We start from the raw sequence: 17,728 nt of genomic DNA, 5'->3' as shown, positions 1-17,728 counted from the left end.
TTTATGGCCTCGCAAGTGTGAGCCCACCAGGCCGCACCAAGCCGCCTCGCGTGTCTCGCCTCGCATGCCCTTCATCTTTGCATTCATTTTGACAGCCGTTGGACAGCTGGCGTGGGGATTCGTGTCATCTTATGAGATGACGACACGTGTTGCCTCCTCCTTTCTCTCTCCTATCTCCTATAAATATGTGAGATTTCAATTCATTTCTCATATTTCCAAAAACACTTCCTGAATTGCTGCTCAATTTGCTCAAGGATCTACCACGGCGAAGATTATCATTTCAACAAGAACCGTCTACCGGCGGCGATATTCTCCGGGACCAGATTCATCAGGATCTTCATACACCTCTCCCACAGGTACTCTTCGATTCGAGCCCGTTTTTTATTCATGCTTTATTCACGCACACCATGCGAGCACACACCACCTGTTCGATGCGAGTTCACACACAACCACAACGCGCGATGCGAGCCCTTTCGCTCGTTTAGATACTTAGGTGCGATCCCGTGTGAGATGTGAGGACACTTAGGTGCGATCCCATACTTGTTTTTTTTTTTTTTTCTTTTTAGGGCCACACACTAATTTTCACCATCTTTTACAGATGTCGAGTGCGTCTTCAGCCCGCTCCTATGGATCATCTCGCTCTTCCTCGAGCCCGGCTCGCACCTCTGCTAGCCCGGCTTGCTCTTCAGCTACTCCATCTCCATTAAACCAATACCCTCCTGAGCAGCGAGGCTCCAAGGACTTCCAACGCGAGCTGACCTCTCTTTCTGGTCGTCTTAGCCAACCTATCTCTCCCGGCTCAGCTATCACCCCTCAAGGGGCTTTGAACATTGCCAGAGTTGAGAACTCGATGCGAGCAGCTGGATCCGGCTCGCTTGATATTCACCTCGACCCGAACCCTGAGGATTTTACCAGGGAGAAGAATATATATAATTGGAGAAATAGGCCCGTGGACCTCTCTCATATTCCAGCCTCCCTTGGGGTAGAAGAGCTGCTAAACCGCGAGCCTGCTCCCTTGGATAAAGACCGAGCCGAGGAGATTTTAAGAGAAATGGCTGAAGAGAGGGCAGCCCGTCTGAGGCAAGCAGCAGCTAACCACCTCGACCCCATTCACCTTGACTCAGAATCAACTGACAGCGACCTGGGGAGTGCATACTATGACACCAGGAAGAAAGGAAAAGAGCCTATAGCTGCTGAATATCCCATCCTGGGACTCGAGGGTGAAGAGGACGGCTCGCATTGGTCCTATGACTCTCCTCAGAGCGAGGAGGTGGCAGATGTTACAAGTCAGTACAAGATTTGTAACTATAATTATGCCCCCGCAGCCTCTCCCGAGCCTTATGTGCCTCCTGCCCAGCCTGAGCTCGAGGGTGAGATTGTTTTCAGAAGGCAGATCATTCCTGATGGGGAGGAGAGCTCAACTGCAAACGAGGAGGTTAAGGTGCTCGCTTGCCGCGACCTGCCTACCTCGCTAACTCAGAAACATCTGGCCGAGCACATTGAGCAGTTTCAGCTCGAGGGCCATATTTTCTTGCCCCTACCTCATATGAGATGCTATAGATTCAATCACTCGGAGAATGGAGGCAGGGTGCCTCACATGGTCTTGTCCACCTTCCTATTAAGGCTGGGAATCTCCTCTCATCTTCATCCCTTCATCAAAGATGTTTGCGAGTACTTCCAGCTCGCACCCCTTCAGATCAATCCAAACGGATACCGGGCCGCCCTCGCATTGTACATCATGTACCACAAATGCGGGTACCCTTCTCTAACCGCGAGGCAGCTGGGTTACTTCCTCCATTTGAAGCATTCTCCTAACGACTTTGGGTATTTCTACGTCTCTGTCTGGCCGTGCTTCAACAAGAAGAACCTCATCCACAACGGGCCGAGCAACTCAGGGAAGTGGAAGAGCCCTTACTTCTATATCCACGAGGTGCCTCGAGTCCAGACTCATTTTTATTATAATCCATGTAAGTTTTCTCCTGCCCGCTCTCGTCTCTTCTACCATAGCTCTTTCCTTTTAACAAAAATTTCTTTTATCTCCAGCCACCCCGCCTCGCACAGTCCTTGTGGGACAGGAAAAGATAAACGCGGACAATCTTCTAAACCTTCCTAAGGCGGACCGGGACATCCGAAAACTCATAACGACCACCAATCTGGTCGCATGTGGGTTTTTGAAGGAAGGAGTGAGGCTGACTCCTCAGAAGAAATCTAGGAAGAGATCCAGAAAGGGTAAGAATATCGGGCCCGCACGTCCGGGCCTGGCTGCTCGCATGCGCGAGCTTGTGTGCTCGCGTTTATTTTCCTGCATGCATCTCGTTTCACATCGTACTTTAATTCTCTGTATTTTTCACCTGCTCGCATTACTTCTTTCCTTTGCATCTTGCTGTGACTAATCTATTGCTTTGTTGTTTTCTTTTTCAGAAATGGCCATCTCTCCTATCCCCTTCATGGAAGAGGCTGAGCAGGCTGCGGCCTCGGGCCCAGCTCAGCCCGCAGCTGCGAGCATAAGGGCTCGCTCTCAGGCCAATCCTCCGGCCCGCATGACTACTCTCTCTGAGCACCTCAAGGATTCAGGGCCCTCTCCTTGACTAAAGAGGCACAGAGGTAAAGAAGGAAAAACTGGCGAGCCTGAGCCAAAGAAAGCTGCTCCCTCTGATGCTCCTCTTTCTTCTTCTTCTTCTGCCAATGCGGTTGCGACCACATTCGGCCGGCTCGCCCAAGGTCACATCAGCGAGCATGATTTAAAGGATTGGTCTTCCTCTGCTCTCGAGGTTAACCAGGATGCACTCTCCCGAGCCGCGGCCGAAGTATACTATCGTCAGTTATCTAAGGCTCGAGAGATGCGAGCCCTCAGCCAGACCAACACAAAGCTCGAGGCTAAAGTCAAGTCCCTTCGGAGTAAGGTCGCTGAGCACGGGCAAGAGAAAGTTACGCTGGTGAACAACTATAATCAGAAGATAGTTAACCTAAATGCTGCTCACGACAAGGCCCTAAGGGAGCAGAAGGAGGCTCATGACCTGGCTGCTGAGGCATGTAAGAAGGAGAAGGATGCCCTCGAGGAGAGGGTGCTTGAGCTGGAGGGATCCGTTTCTGCCCTGACCGAGGGCCATGAGGCCGCCCTCGCTGATGCTAGGAACCTGGGGGCCAGGAATTTCATGAAAGTCTTTATGAAGAAGGTTCCTGACTTCGATTGGGAGGCTCTGGGTGCGAGCACAGCGAGGCATGCTGACAAGTTGAAGCTGGAGATGGAGAGGGATGCCCAAATTGCTGAGGAGGCTCGGCTCGCGGCCGAGAAGGCCCAGGTCGCTGGTGAAAATCGTGAGGGAGCAGAGGCTGATAACCCTTAATGTAATTTTGATTAGAACTAGACTTTTGACTGGGTAAGCGGGCACCCCTCTCGCCTCGCGTTTGTATTTGAAATATTCTGCCTCGGGGCATAACTTATTTAACTTTTGTTTGTATAAAATGTCTAAGTTTTTTGTGCCCGCGTATGTCTTTACAGTGCTAGCTGGTTTTTTTTTTTATCTTTAAATCAAACAACCATTGAAAGAGAATGCCAAGTGGAACAAGCCCGCATCGACTCGCAGGTGTTGTAGGTGTGCTCGCACTAGGAGCTCGCATGTGTCTTCTCCTCGCATCATGCGATTTTGAGTATGTTTGATGGAGGGTTGGGCCCCCTGGGTCGCATTTATGGTTTTGAGGGCCAGGGTATGAGCTCGCATCGCGGGCCTATATCTCTATCCACATCTTTTATCTACTATGTGTTCGTATTTGTCTAAGCGGGCCGTGGCCCGGCTCGTTTCATGTTCTTGGCATCAAGCGGGTCGGGGCCCAGCTTGATTTAACATGTTAATAAAACAACTGTTCTGTCCTCGCATGGGTTCCCAAGGATGGGGTCCCCTGCTGGGTATTTAATCTATTAACAGAAGTTAAAATATCAAGTGCACAAATAGAGATCAATCGTTTATTCATAGATAATGGGAAGTGAAAGGAATACATGCTTGTGGTCTCAGGGAGGCACCTATATGGCACTACCCCCCGAGACTTAGGAATATTTGAAGATAATACTAAGTCTGAAAAGAATAATATTACTGATAATACTTGCGAAGGTGTTCCGCGTTCCAGGCTCTTGGGATCAACTTGTCTTGCATATCATTGAGGTGGTAGGTTCCCTCCCAGAGCACCGATTTTATCTTGTAAGGGCCTTCCCAATTTGCTCCCAAGACTCCGTGACTCACCACCTTGGTATTTGGCATGACCCGGCGCAGAACTAAATCTCCCACCTTGAAAGATCGGGCTCGAACCTTACTGTTGTAATGCCTAGCTGTCCTCTGCTGATATGCCGCAATCCTGATCTGAGCCTCTTCTCGAGTTTCTTCGATCATATCCAAATAGAGCCGATGATTGACCTCGTTTGCCTCTGAGTCATAGTTGTCCCTTCGAAAAGATCCTGCTCCCACTTCAACGGGCACCATAGCTTCACACCCATACACCAGAGAGAAAGGGGTCTCTCCAGTTGTGGTTCGGGGTGTAGTGTTATAAGACCATAGGACCTGGGCGAGTTCTTCTGGCCATGCTCCTTTCTTCTCTTCAAGCTTTGCCTTTAAGGTATGCTTAATGATTTTATTAACAGCCTCTGTCTGCCCGTTACTCTGGGGGTGGCAGACTGCGCTAAAGCTCTTCCGAATCCCCAGCTGCTCACAAAACTCTCGCATCTCCTTGCTATCAAATTGTTTCCCATTGTCAGATATCAGCTTGTAAGGGATGCCATAGCGACATACAATAGCCCTGTATACAAACTTCCGGAGCTTTCTCGCTGTGATAGTGGCTAGGGGCTCGGCCTCTGCCCACTTAGTGAAATAGTCTACCACAACTACCGCATACTTGACGCCTCCCCTGGCCTTCGGGAGTTCCCCAATCAGATCAATTCCCCACATGGAGAAGGGCCAGGGGCTCATGAGGGATGTGAGAGAGGCCACGGGGTTGTTGTAATAATTGGCATATCGCTGACACTTATCACAAGCTCGGGAGAATTCAAAGGCGTCTTTTTTCAGCGTTGGCCAGTAGTAGCCTTGACGGAGGATTTTCTGAGCTAGAGAGCTACCCCCCGAGTGATTGCCACAAATACCCTCGTGTACTTCCCTTAGGATGTAGTTGCATTCCTCCCCATGTATGCATTTCAGAAGAGGAACACTGAACCCCCTTCTGTATAGAATCTCGTCGTATATCACATAGCGGGCTGCTTTGTATTTTATTCTCCTTGCCTCGTTCTTTTCATCCGGAAGTGAACCTTCTCTTATGTATGCTAGAATAGATGTCATCCACGTGGGGCCGAGCTCATTATTGAGGCTGCCCACCTCGTGCTCGGGCACACTAGGTTGCCTCTGTATATCGAGGGGCACGGTCCCTAGCAAACTGCTCTCGCGGCGTGAACCGAGCTTAGCTAGCTCGTCCGCGCCTTCATTCTGCCCACGCGGGATTAGTTCCAGCCTCACCTCGTTGAATCTTGCGATTATCCTCTGTGCGCACTTCAGGTAAAGCTCTGTTCTCGGCCCCTTAGCTTGATACCCCCCATTTACCTGATAGACCACAATCATGGAGTCACTAAACACATTCAAATTCTCGACCTTCATTTCCAAAGCTAGCTTGAGACCGTTGATCAGGGCCTCATACTCGGCATCATTGTTGGTTGCATGAAAGGCCAGATGGGTCGCATGTCTGATTTTGTGAGCCTCTGGGCTGATTAGCTCGATTCCAGCTCCTGCTCCATCACCGTTAGAGGCACCATCCACATATAGGCTCCACCATGGGGCACTATTTTGTCTCTCCAGTCCAACTTCTTCTGTGCTAGGTATAACAACAAGGGCTCCCGGCTCCACTTCTTGATGTGGGGGAAATTCTAGCACAAAATCGGCCAGGGCTTGGCCTTTGATCGCAGTCCTTGGCTTATAATCCACCTCGAATTGGCCGAGCTCAACCGTCCACTTCAACATTCGACCAGAAGATTCTGGTCTATGCATCACTTGTCTGAGGGGGTAGGAGGTTCGCACTTCTATCTTATGTGCCTGAAAATAGGGCCTGAGTTTTCGGGAGGCCAGAATCAGAGCATACGCTAGCTTTTCGAGGCTTGTGTATCGAGTCTCGGCATCGGCTAGCCTTTTACTCACATAATATACCGGGAGCTGGACACCATCCTCCTCTCGGACTAATACTGCACTTATTGCAAAGTCGGAGATGGCCAAGTATAGGATCAAAGTTTCTCCTGCTTTTGGGTTGGTCAACATGGGAGGGCTACTGAGATGCTTCTTTATGTTCTGAAAGGCTTCCTCACATTCTTCGGTCCACTTAAAGTTCCTCCCCACTCCTTTGATTGCTTTGAAGAACTCTTGGCATTTATCGGAGGATTTTGAGACGAAGCGGTTTAAGGCAGCCACTCGTCCTGTTAAGCTTTGAACATCCTTCACCCGTCGAGGGGATCTCATCTCGAGTAGTGCTTGTATCTTGGCTGGGTTGGCCTCAATGCCTCTATGGTTGACAATAAATCCCAAAAACTTCCCCGATTCAACCCCAAACACGCATTTCTGGGGGTTGAGTTTCATTCTGTACTCCCTTAGGATTTGGAACATTTCTGCCAGGTGGCGGACATGATCCCTCGCTTCTTTCGATTTCACCAGCATGTCGTCTACATAGGCCTCCATAGTCTTCCCCAATTGATGTTTGAACATCTTATTCACCAGCCTCTGATAGGTTGCCCCCGCATTAAGGAGCCCGAAGGGCATCCCGATGTAACAGTAAAGGCCCCGATCAGTAATAAAGGAGGTGTGCTCCTGATCTGGCCCATACATGGGGATTTGGTTATATCCCGAATAAGCATCCATAAAACTAAGCAGCGCGTGCCCAGCCGTGGAATCAACCAGCTGGTCGATTCGGGGTAGAGGAAAGCTGTCCTTCGGGCAAGCTTTGTTCAGGTCGGTGAAGTCTACACATGTCCTCCACTTGCCATTGGGCTTCTTGACAAGCACAGGATTGGCCAGCCACACGGGGTAGAAGGCTTCTCTCACAAGTCCTGCCTCCATTAATCTATCCACTTCTTCTCTGAGGGCCTCTGCCCTCTCTCCACTAATCGGCCGTCTCTTTTTCCTAACCCCCTTCTTTTTCGGGTCCAAGTTGAGCCGGTGGCATATGTCATTTGGGTTTATCCCTATCATATCGGAGTGTGACCATGCAAAGACATCCAAATTCTCCCTTAGGAAGCGGGCTAGATCCTCTCTCAAGTCAGGACTTAGGTTAGAGCCTATTCTGAGTACCTTGGAGGGATCATTTGGGTCTACCAAGATCGGGATTGTGTCCTCTGCGGCCCCGGCCCTCTCGACCATTGAGGGCATTCTCGGGTCTAGATCTGCTCGAGCTTCGCTAGTTTTTTCCATTTCCGTGATTGCCAAACCTTCCGCATCCTTGAGCTCGGTTTGGTGAGCTTGGGTCGGGTTTATCAAGCGTTCAGAGGTCGCAGTTACAGTTCGAGTGATTCCGTCGGATGGGTCCATAGTGATTGTTGTTTCTTTGCGTGCCCACTTCCCTCTCCTAAGTGTTGCAGTGATTTGTTCTGGGCTCTCTTCTTCATCACTTGCTTCCTCTACAATCCCCTCTTGTATCAACATGATGGGCTGAGATGCTTCCATTAGTAAGGCCCCTGGGCGTGGTTCCACATGAATTCCCATGTGCTCGAAGTAGTTCTCGGGCAACTCCTCAATTGAGATCAAATTACAAGTCTCGTGGCCCTCAGGACGTATTCTTTTCCTGCCCTCTGCCTCTTCCATGGGGATGTCGCACTCACCTGCTTCAGCTACCTCCCTTGAGGCATTTCTTGACTCGGCCGCTTTGAGTGCCTGGTTGTAGCAGACCCTGGATTCGTATTGACAGCTCTTCAAGATGCCTACCCCCGTGGGGGTTGGGAATTTTATCGTCATATGATGGATCGAGGTCACCATCCTCATTGCCCTCATAAGGGGTCTGCCCACTATAACATTGTAGGCACAAGGCTGGTCTACGACTGTAAACATAGCGATCTGGGTGGCCACATGAGGCTCCTCTCCTATGGTCACCGGGAGCCGAATTGTCCCTTTCACTCCGATCGAGTCTCCCGTGAACCCGTACAGGTGCCCACCTGTTGAGGTTAATTCTCTATCCAATAATCCCAGTTTTTTGTAGGCATCATAAGTCAAAACATCAGCCGAACTCCCGGTGTCCACCATTGCTCGGTGAACATTCACCGTCCCAATCTTCATTTTTATGACTAGGGCATCGGTATGAGGGTAATGCACCCATTTTGCATCATTCTCTTTAAATACGATATCATCGACCTCCCTTTCAAAGAGCTCCGGGGGCCTTTGGCTTAGATGATTGACGTTGGTGAGCGGCTTGTCCTTTGCTTCCCGGGCATATCTGTCCATCGCCTTCCGGCTGTCTCCACCAATGTGAGACCCGCCTAGAATAATATGAATACTACCAGCCCGAGGGACCCTTTCTTTGTCTTCTGGGGGTGGAGGAGGGACGGTATGATAATCCGTCCTGTGTCTTCGAACCTCCTTGACAACCCACTCCGTAAGCTTCCCTTGTCTAATCAAAGTCTCGATCTCATCCTTTAGTTGTCTACAATCAGCTGTATCGTGTCCGGTGGCCTCATGGTATGCACAATACTTTGAAGTGTCTCTTTTATTGTAGTCTGTGAGAGGAGTTGCCTTCCTGAATACCCCCTTCCCCACATATGTAGCATATATGTGGTCGATAGAGGCTACCAGAGGAGTGTGTGTCTGCCATTTGCTTGTATAAGGCCTCCCCGAATCTTTTGTGGTCTCTTTGCCACGGGCAGACTTTTTCGGGCTCCAACTACGCCGATATGTCTTCCTCCTTTCGTCAGGGCTTGAGGATCGGTCCCTCTTGTCTCGATAGCTTTCGCTGATTTTCAGCTCTCTCATCGATTTCTCTACCCTCTTGAAGGGTTCGGCTTGCTCATAGAACTCGGCCAAGGTCCTCGGCTCACTCGCTTGGAGGCTCTTCCAAAATTTCGATCCTTCTTTCAGCCCTGCTATCAAGAAATTTTTGATGGTCTCCTCACTGGCTCCTCTCACCTTGGGGACCTCGGCGTTGAACCGACGAAAGTATTCTGCCAAGGGCTCCCCCTCCCTTTGCTTGATGTTGGCTAACGTGGCCACATGAGGCGAATAGTGGAGGGTCGACTGAAATTGTCTGACGAACAAGTCCTCCAATTGCCTCCACGTTCTTATGCTAGCCGGTCCCAACTTGGAGAACCATTGTTGGGCACTACCTCTGAGTGACGCCGCGAAGAGTCTGCAACGGGTCATCTCCGGCACCTGATAGACTTCCATCTCAGTGTTAAATTGAATAAGGTACTCCGCCGGGTCGGCTTCGCCGTTGAATAGAAGGTCGGGGTTGTGCCTAAACACCCGAGGTAGGGGGGATGATCGGATAGCAGCCGTAAACGGAGAGGGGGCAGCCGAAGCAGGGGGCCCTCTCTTCTCTTGCTCCATCTCATCTAAGATCCTTCTCAGGTCCCTTACTCTAACAACTTCTCCTTCTCTGTCACCTCCCGCATTACTCGAATGATGTGAGCCCTGAGGTCGTTCGCGGCGTTCCCCTCCTCCAGCTCGGTCCTGCGACTCCTCTTCACGATTGTATCTGCGTCTATGTCGCTCCTCCCTTCTGGGTGAGGTGCGTTGACGTCTTTCCGGAGGGGTCGTTGCCCGTTCCCTTTTTGAGCCTCTTTTATCCACGGGCTCTTTCTCTTCTCTCTCCTTCTTACTATTCTCCAATTTGAGCCTGAGGTCATGTTCGCTTAGTTTTCTACCCACTCGGTCTAGCACGCTAGTTGACCTTTCCTCAGATGAAGCTGGCTTCGGCCCCGATCTCGTAGAGATCTGGCTGCCCCGCTCATCATGGCCTCGGGGTATATCTTCCTTTTCGCGTGATGTTTCTTTCTTCTGTTTGGTCTCGGTTTCCACGTCATCAAAATCGTGGATCAGCTTCTTCTGAGGGCCTCTGCCCTTCCAGCTACGCTGTGAGACCTTGAGGCGGCGTGCCTTACGCTTGGCGTTCCGGACCGAGCTTCTTTCTACCTTTGACATTCAGGCGTTGATCTGATTCATCTGATCGGCCAGCCCTTCGAGATACGTCATCACAGCCTGCCCGTCCACGGTTGCAATTGGTGGAGGTGGCGCCTGATTCTCTGGGGGCGTGTGTTCGAAAGTAGGGTCCTTCTTGCCTCCGCTCCCTGGTGTCGTTGCTTGCTTGCTTTCTTTGGTCATCTTTCTCCCTAAGATGAACGTAGCCCTCCTTCTAGCGCCAAATGTTATAGGGAGAATTTCGTATAACAATGTTGTGGAGGTTAATGGGCGGAACAAAGATCAAGGACGGTGTTTGAGGGCGGAGGAAGGTTGTTTGGTGGTGGCTGAGCTTGTATGTGGACTCCTTAAGAAAGAATAGGGTTTGTTATTCTCTGTCAAGTGTCGACTCATGTCTCATACAAGTGCCTACGTACCCTATTTATAGGGATCAAGCCTCACGTAGTTCTTGGGGAACAAGTCACGTAGGCTAGGGTTAGGACTCTTCAGCCCGTGTAGCCAAGCCCACGATAAAGTCAGGCCTTCAGCCAATTAGTCACGTAAATCTCGATCGGCTCCACACGCTTCCTACAATCTCGCGGCATCTCCGCAATCCTTCCCGTGATTGTAGGAACAACCCGTGTCGATCCCGAAATCTACGAGCAACTCAGTCATCTATGAGTCACTTTCCATGTTGCACACAAAGTCTTTCGATGCGGCCCGGCCTGGTCACCTCGGCCCGCACCGCCTTCAAACAATAAATATAATCTTACCTCTGTTTCTATAAGATGTGGGCTCATGAGCTCAGCCCGCGTGTGGGAAGCTAAGCCCACCTCGCACGAAGGCACCTGAGCCCACCTCGCGTGGGCACAACCGAGCTCAGCTCGCATATGAGAGCCCAAATGACAAATGTGAGCTCACCTTACATGTGTGAGCCCAGCTCGCATGTCCTCACTTGAGCCCAGCTCGCATGTTTGAGCCCAACTCTCATGTCATGAGCCCAGCTCGCATGTGAACCCAGCTCGCATGTTACGAGCCCAGCCCGCATGTGAACCCAGCTCGCATGTTATGAGCCCAGCCCGCATGTGCTGGCCCAAGTCATATAAATCCATGGTTCTAGCCCACACACGAGAGTCCAGCTATTTAGTACACCCACAGGGACCTGTTTAGGGCCCATGACCGAAAGCGGGCATAACAATAATCAAATGATTAAATAATCATAGTATTATAATTTTAATTTTCATAATGTAAAACTAAGTGAAACAAATATAAATTGACACTCCTAAATACAACCGATGACAGTTAAATTTAATGCCATGTCAGCGATCCGCGTGATTTAGATCCAACGCACCAAATTCAACCACTTAAAAAATAATCTAAAGGTTGATTTTGCATTTTATAAAACTAAACTATTAATAAACTAAAATAAAACCCATCCCACCCCACCCCTCCCCTCCCCCCTTTTCCCTCCCCTGCCCTTCCCCCGCCCCTCCCCTGCTCCTTTCCTCTTTTTTTTTCCGGCTTATTTCTTTCTTTTTCCGGTCAACCTCCTTTTCATCATTTACCAATCCCCTTATCTTCTATTTTTCTACAACTTATATAAACACGAGCATCCCAAAATCCATCTTTTATCTTTATTTTCCGAACAAAAAATTAGGTGGGTCTTTGAAATTTTGTGTTTTACTTTCGTTTTTGATTATGAGTTTGTGTTTAGGAAAGTTGGAGGAGTATGTATATGAAAATTTCGAAGTGCAAACTTGAAATTTGTGTAAAATCGAATTTGGTATGATTTTTGATTCATTGTTTTTTTCTTGATAATTGTTTTATGTTAATATAATTGTTGATAATCAATTATATACGTTATTAGCTTTGTTTTGTGATATTAAGCGTCGAATTTCACAAAGATTAATATGATTTTGAATTTGGCCGGAAAAGTTACCATTTTGATCGGAAAATGAATTATATCATTGATATGTTATTGTTGGGGTCATTTTCGGATTGTGGGAACGATGTAGACTAATTTGATGTGTAAAATTAAACCGAAAAATTCAATTTTTGGCAATATCGGAGTTATCGGAATGGTTGCCGAATTTTTTGAAGCTCGTCTGAATTTGAAAATTTTCCGGCGAGATTTTTTTTTTAAAATTTGGTGCTCGTTAATTCGACCGTATACGGTCGAATTTAGAACAATATTTTCAATCATATACGGTCGAATTTATATTTTAGGCGGACTTTTCAAATTTTTTCAAAAAATTCAAATTTTTGGGCGGGATTTTCAATTTTTTGGTGAAAAACAAATTCGACCGCATTCGGTCGAATTTAAGCGGTCGAATTTAGCCGCTCCGTATACTAAATTCGACCGATTACTAAATATGACTCGACCGAATGCGACCGGTCAAAAAACCGGTCGTATTTAACTAAATACGACCGGTTTTTGGACGGTCGTATTTACCCGTTTTTCTTGTAGTGAGTTTAATTATCAAAGTTAACGGGGTATCATTTGAATCACTAAAGTTATAATAAATAATAAATATCATACATACACCTCAAAATATGTGTTCGAGAATTAAAATTTATTTTATGGAGTTTTATATATTTTTCTTGAATTCTATTACAACCAAATGAAAATGTATGAATTCTAGTATTTTCTATAATATAATAAGATTTTTTAAAATTTATCTACTATTTATTTTTAATTATGTAGTCATTTGCTTTATTTAAATAAAAATAATTAGTAGATAAATTTTAAAAATCTCAAAAAATCATCTTAAATACTATAAATTCATAACTTTTCATTTGGTTGTAATAAGATTTAAAAAAATGTTTAGAACTCCATAAAATAAATTTTAATTTTCGAGCACATATTTTGAGGTATCTGTTTGATATTTATTATTACTTTAGTGATCCAAATGATAACCCGTAAAGTTTGATGATTAAACTCATATATGATTTTCAGTTGAATGACCACTTTGATATTTAACCACTTGAATTGTGGAAGAGTAATATTGGTTTTGTTATTTTCTACTAAAGAAAAAGTGTTCTGCTAAAGTTCGAGAGTAGTTAGTTTTTTTAAGGTAAGAAATATATCTACTTCCACAATTCCACTGACATTAGCATGAAAAAGATTAGGATATTCCAGATTTTCAAGCTCTGACAATGATGTTGGAACTGATCCCTGCAACGGATTGTAAGAAAGGTCAAGATGTGTTAGAGCGGTAAGATTTGCAAAGGATGCTGATATATTGTTAGTGAAATTATTGTGAGCAAGTGATAGGTAAGAGAGTTGTGATATGCTTGCAAGGGATGGAACATTTCCTGAAAAGTTATTTCTGCTTAAGTCCGGTATATAGTTAGTGTGGTCATGTTACTGACTGTGGCTGGAATAAAACCTGAAAAAAGGCAGTTGTTGATATTTAGAATCCTTAAAGATTTGAGTTCTCTTATGGAGTCTGGTAGCTTGCCAGAGACATCTGTGTAGTCAAGCCTTAATTCCTCAAGCTTTATACTAGAATCAAAAATTTCAGGCAAATGACCGCTGAGCTTACGGTTTCTCCCAACATCAAGAATTAGTATGTTTGGCAGCAGGAAGATGCCAACTGGAATTTCACCATACAACCCGCACCCTCTGAGCCCGAGAGATGACAGGAAGAATAAGTTGTTTAGCGAAGCAGGTACCATAGATGTAATGTTCACCATACTGAGATTAAGTTCTATCAAGTTTGTCAAGTTTCCAGCAAGGCTTCTAAACTGAGGTGTCTCGAGTTTCAAAAGATTCTCCTGGGATGAGAAATCAACAGAGGTCATGTTGGACAATTTCAAGATTTCTGAAGGAATGTGGCCAGAAAATACAGAAGATGAGAGATTAAGACGTGAAAGTCTCGAAAGAGAAGCTATTTTAGATGGAATCAAGGAGTAATTAAAATGGTTGTCAGCAAGATTTAGTTAAATTAAGTAAAATAACATATATTTACTTTTATTTTGAAAAAAATTACTACCCACGAAGTAAATTATTAATACGAATTGACTTATATTCTTGGTAAACTTTATTTTTTATAATATTATTTTAAAAATAATTAAGTAATAGCAAATGACTTTAGTAACATTTATTAACTTTTAAACTGAAAATTATTGATTTAATGATTGTATTTATTACTGTACATCACAGCGTTTACTTACTTTAAATTAAAAAATATATTTTAACAGTAACAAATTTATGGGCTGTATTTAGATTATATTAAATAATATTAAATTAATTTTAATAGCATCTATTTACTTTTAATTTGTAAATTTATTTTTATCGATAATTAAGTAATATTAAATAAACTATATTGAAAAGGCTAAAATAATTATCGAATTATATTATTTAATATTAAATTATCTAAAGAACATATATTTGGTTCATAAGATAGAGATACAATTCGTTTCACAAAAATAAAACTAATATTTAGATTTCTATATCAAATAAAACAATGCAAAACTAGAATTATAGTGGAAAATTTCATTAATGATTTGATTCTTTTTAACCATATAATTATTTTTTTGCAAGTACCAATTTAATATTGATATTAATATATTAATTTTAATTCGTGTTTTGCACGAATTATGAACAATTCTCTACAAATATTAATTCGATAGTTTTAATCTCGGTCCATGTTTAGCATGGGTTATCAACTATCTATGAACCATGTTTAGCACGGCTTATTGGACTAATATACTAATAGGAAACCATGTTTAGGTACTAAATCTGGGTAGAAAATTATACAACTATTTTTAAAATTTTATGTAATAAAATCTCAACTGATATTCTCTGTAAATTTTATTTTCCTTCAATTTTTATTTATTGCTGAACTTTTAAGCGTCAGTTTACTTTAAAATAATCATATTAGTAAGTTAACATGTCACATTTATATAAGTAAATAATAATTAGGTGCATGCAGAATTATAAAACTATACCGTGAAATTTTAGAATTACATCTAATTTCGATTTTTTTAACTATATATTTTAACAATATTTTATATATTATATTTAAATCTGTATTTTGCACTGATTATGAATTTAAGTTTTATGCAAATAATAATAAGATTCTATTATTTTAAATTTCCGGCCTATGCTAAGCACGGGTTACCAACTAGTTTTTAAATAAATATGAAAATTATTAAAAATTGGCATGAAATTACCTAAAAAAAAGATCAACTGGCCTTTAAAGTCGTAGTCTATTATTATGTATCTATATTGATAAAATAATTGGTACTGCAACTTGTTAATATAATTTACATACTTTCTTTTCCTGTTCTTTCTTTCTTCCAATATTTTTTCTTATAAAAGCCTTCATGCTTTGTAATTGAGAAGAAAGGGAAACAAGTGGTGCCTTAAAACACTAGGACATGAATAAAATGCCTCATTTTTACCTATTTAATTTATATCAATAAAAAATTTCTTTCCCTCTTTTTTTACACATCTCTTCTCTCTCATCTTTTCTTTTCCTCCAATTATAATTCAAATATAATATTATACTAATAATATGGCACCAATATAAGACATATTGTTCGAGTTATTATGCAAAATTTATGTCTTAAATCACTAGGACATTATATTTTATTATATTTATAAGGCATCTAGTAGGACATTGTTGGACTTGCTCTAAACCACACCCTCTGAGCCCAAGAGATGACAGAAAGAATAAGTTGTTTAGCGAAGCAGGTACCATAGATGTAATGTTCACCACACTTGTTTCCTTGGAGCTTCCAGGATAGGATCTTCGGATAAGCAGAAGGCGCATGAGAGGCTGTTTTCAAGATTTCAAACCCTTGTTTGAACTGCAACAAGGCCATTCTCTCCTCTACGTGGCAAAGCGGCTGCATGGAAGGATTTGATTTTGTACTACCAACTAATCTAGAATGAAAAAAAACAGAGTAAAAAGATAAAATGCAGTATGGAAACAGTGTACAAAGATAATGACACCATAATACCTTAAAATACTAGTTGACTGCATAAAGACAGACTTGGCTTGTATTAGATGTTACACATTGTATTAAGCAGTCAAGCAGCCGGAGGGGAAATTGTACACAAGTCGTCGGAAAGAAAAGGTGGATGTGGAAAAAAAGGTGGAAAGAAAATACAATGAAATATTGGAGAAACTTCCGCAATGATTTATTGCGGAAAGTTTGAACGGCCCAGATTAATTAGTTTCACAGTCACATACTTTCTTTCCTTTGTTCTTTCTTTCTTCCAATATTTTTTCTTATAAAAGCATTTATGCTTTGTAATTGAGAAGAAAGGGAAACAAGCGGAAGAGGAGGAAAAAAGGACCTGGTTTGGTTACAATGGCATCCTGGAAAGATAAGTTCAAATATTCAGTACCTGTACACTTAAGTGCAACCAACTGGTAGATCAAATTAACCCAAAAATATTATTCTACATCATTCTTGCACTGTGTTTTAGTTATAGAATGTTCACATCTGATTAATTTGTAACTTACATTACATGTACTAACAAAAGGTTGCATGTACAAATTTGAAGGGATAACACACAGCACAGAAGATCCATTGCTGCAAGCTTAGTTCAAGGCGTCTACGTTCTGGAAGAAGATCGTCAACACAATCGAAAAGGCCATTATGCTCTAGCACCTCCATGGTGGAGTTCTTTCAATTTCCAATCACAGCCCCAAGTGCTCATAGATGACTCCGATTCCTCGATATTCGGAGCTATCTACAAGTTTGAATCCCCCCTGAACACATCATCATGCAAATACGTGCTTGCATTTCGAGGTACAGTAATCAAATGGAGCACAATAAAACAAGATATTAAACTGGATTTGCACTACGTATTTTCTCAGCATAAACTTCAAAACAGTTCCCGAGTTGCAAAGGCCTTGAGAGTTGTGAAAATACTAGTTGATCAAGTTGGTGCTGCAAATGTATGGCTAGCAGGACATTCTTTAGGCTCACTTATTGCACTATTAGTTGGACGAAACATGGTAAAAATGGGATTTCTCCTGGAAACATATCTTTTCAATCCGCCATTCAGTTCACTATCAATACCTTTGGAGCTACTAATCAAGAACAAGATATTAAAGTTCGGGGCTCGACTTATTGGGGATGTAATCAGGGCAGGATTATCATTAGGCCTAATAGGCCACCAGGCATCGCAAGTCGATAACCCGTTTATCAAGCTTTCGGGGTGGACTCCGTACCTGTTTGTGAATCCAAAGGATCCAATTTGTTCCCAGTATGTTGCTTACTTTGAGCAAAGAAAGGCAATGGTGAGTATAGGTGCTTCTACAGTTGGAAATATGGGAACACAAGTCTCTGTGATGAGTATTGTTGCATCACGTTCACTAGCTACAGAACCATATCATCTGCTTCCAACTGCTTATCTTGTGACAAATTTGAACAAGACAAAGACTAAGAAATCCCATAAATTGTCGCAGTGGTGGTCCGAGAGTTTTACTGGGGAGCTTGAGTTACACAATTTCTAGCTCACTGTAATATAATTTGTTACAATGCTTTCTTTGTTTTTCTTTTCTTCAATCAGTAGTTGCAATGTTGTGTACTTTTTTAGTAAATCATTACCATGTTCATATGTTTAATTAAACCGACATTTGTTATTA

General features: G+C 43.7%; 1 protein-coding gene across 1 annotated transcript; it reads left to right on the top strand.

Moving 5' to 3' along the window:
• Nucleotides 1–16,346: 16,346 nt before the first annotated feature.
• LOC141705151 (GDSL esterase/lipase At4g10955-like) lies at nucleotides 16,347–17,728 on the top strand. The gene is made up of 2 exons (XM_074508220.1): nucleotides 16,347–16,504; nucleotides 16,639–17,728. Exons 1-2 carry the CDS (start codon nucleotides 16,443–16,445, stop codon nucleotides 17,594–17,596), a joined length of 1,020 nt encoding a protein of 339 aa, XP_074364321.1. The 5' UTR covers nucleotides 16,347–16,442; the 3' UTR covers nucleotides 17,597–17,728.

The sequence above is a fragment of the Apium graveolens genome, unplaced genomic scaffold (genome assembly GCF_009905375.1).
Source record: "Apium graveolens cultivar Ventura unplaced genomic scaffold, ASM990537v1 ctg8602, whole genome shotgun sequence".
NCBI lineage: Eukaryota > Viridiplantae > Streptophyta > Magnoliopsida > Apiales > Apiaceae > Apium > Apium graveolens.
This window is presented reverse-complemented; position numbering and strand designations above follow the sequence as displayed.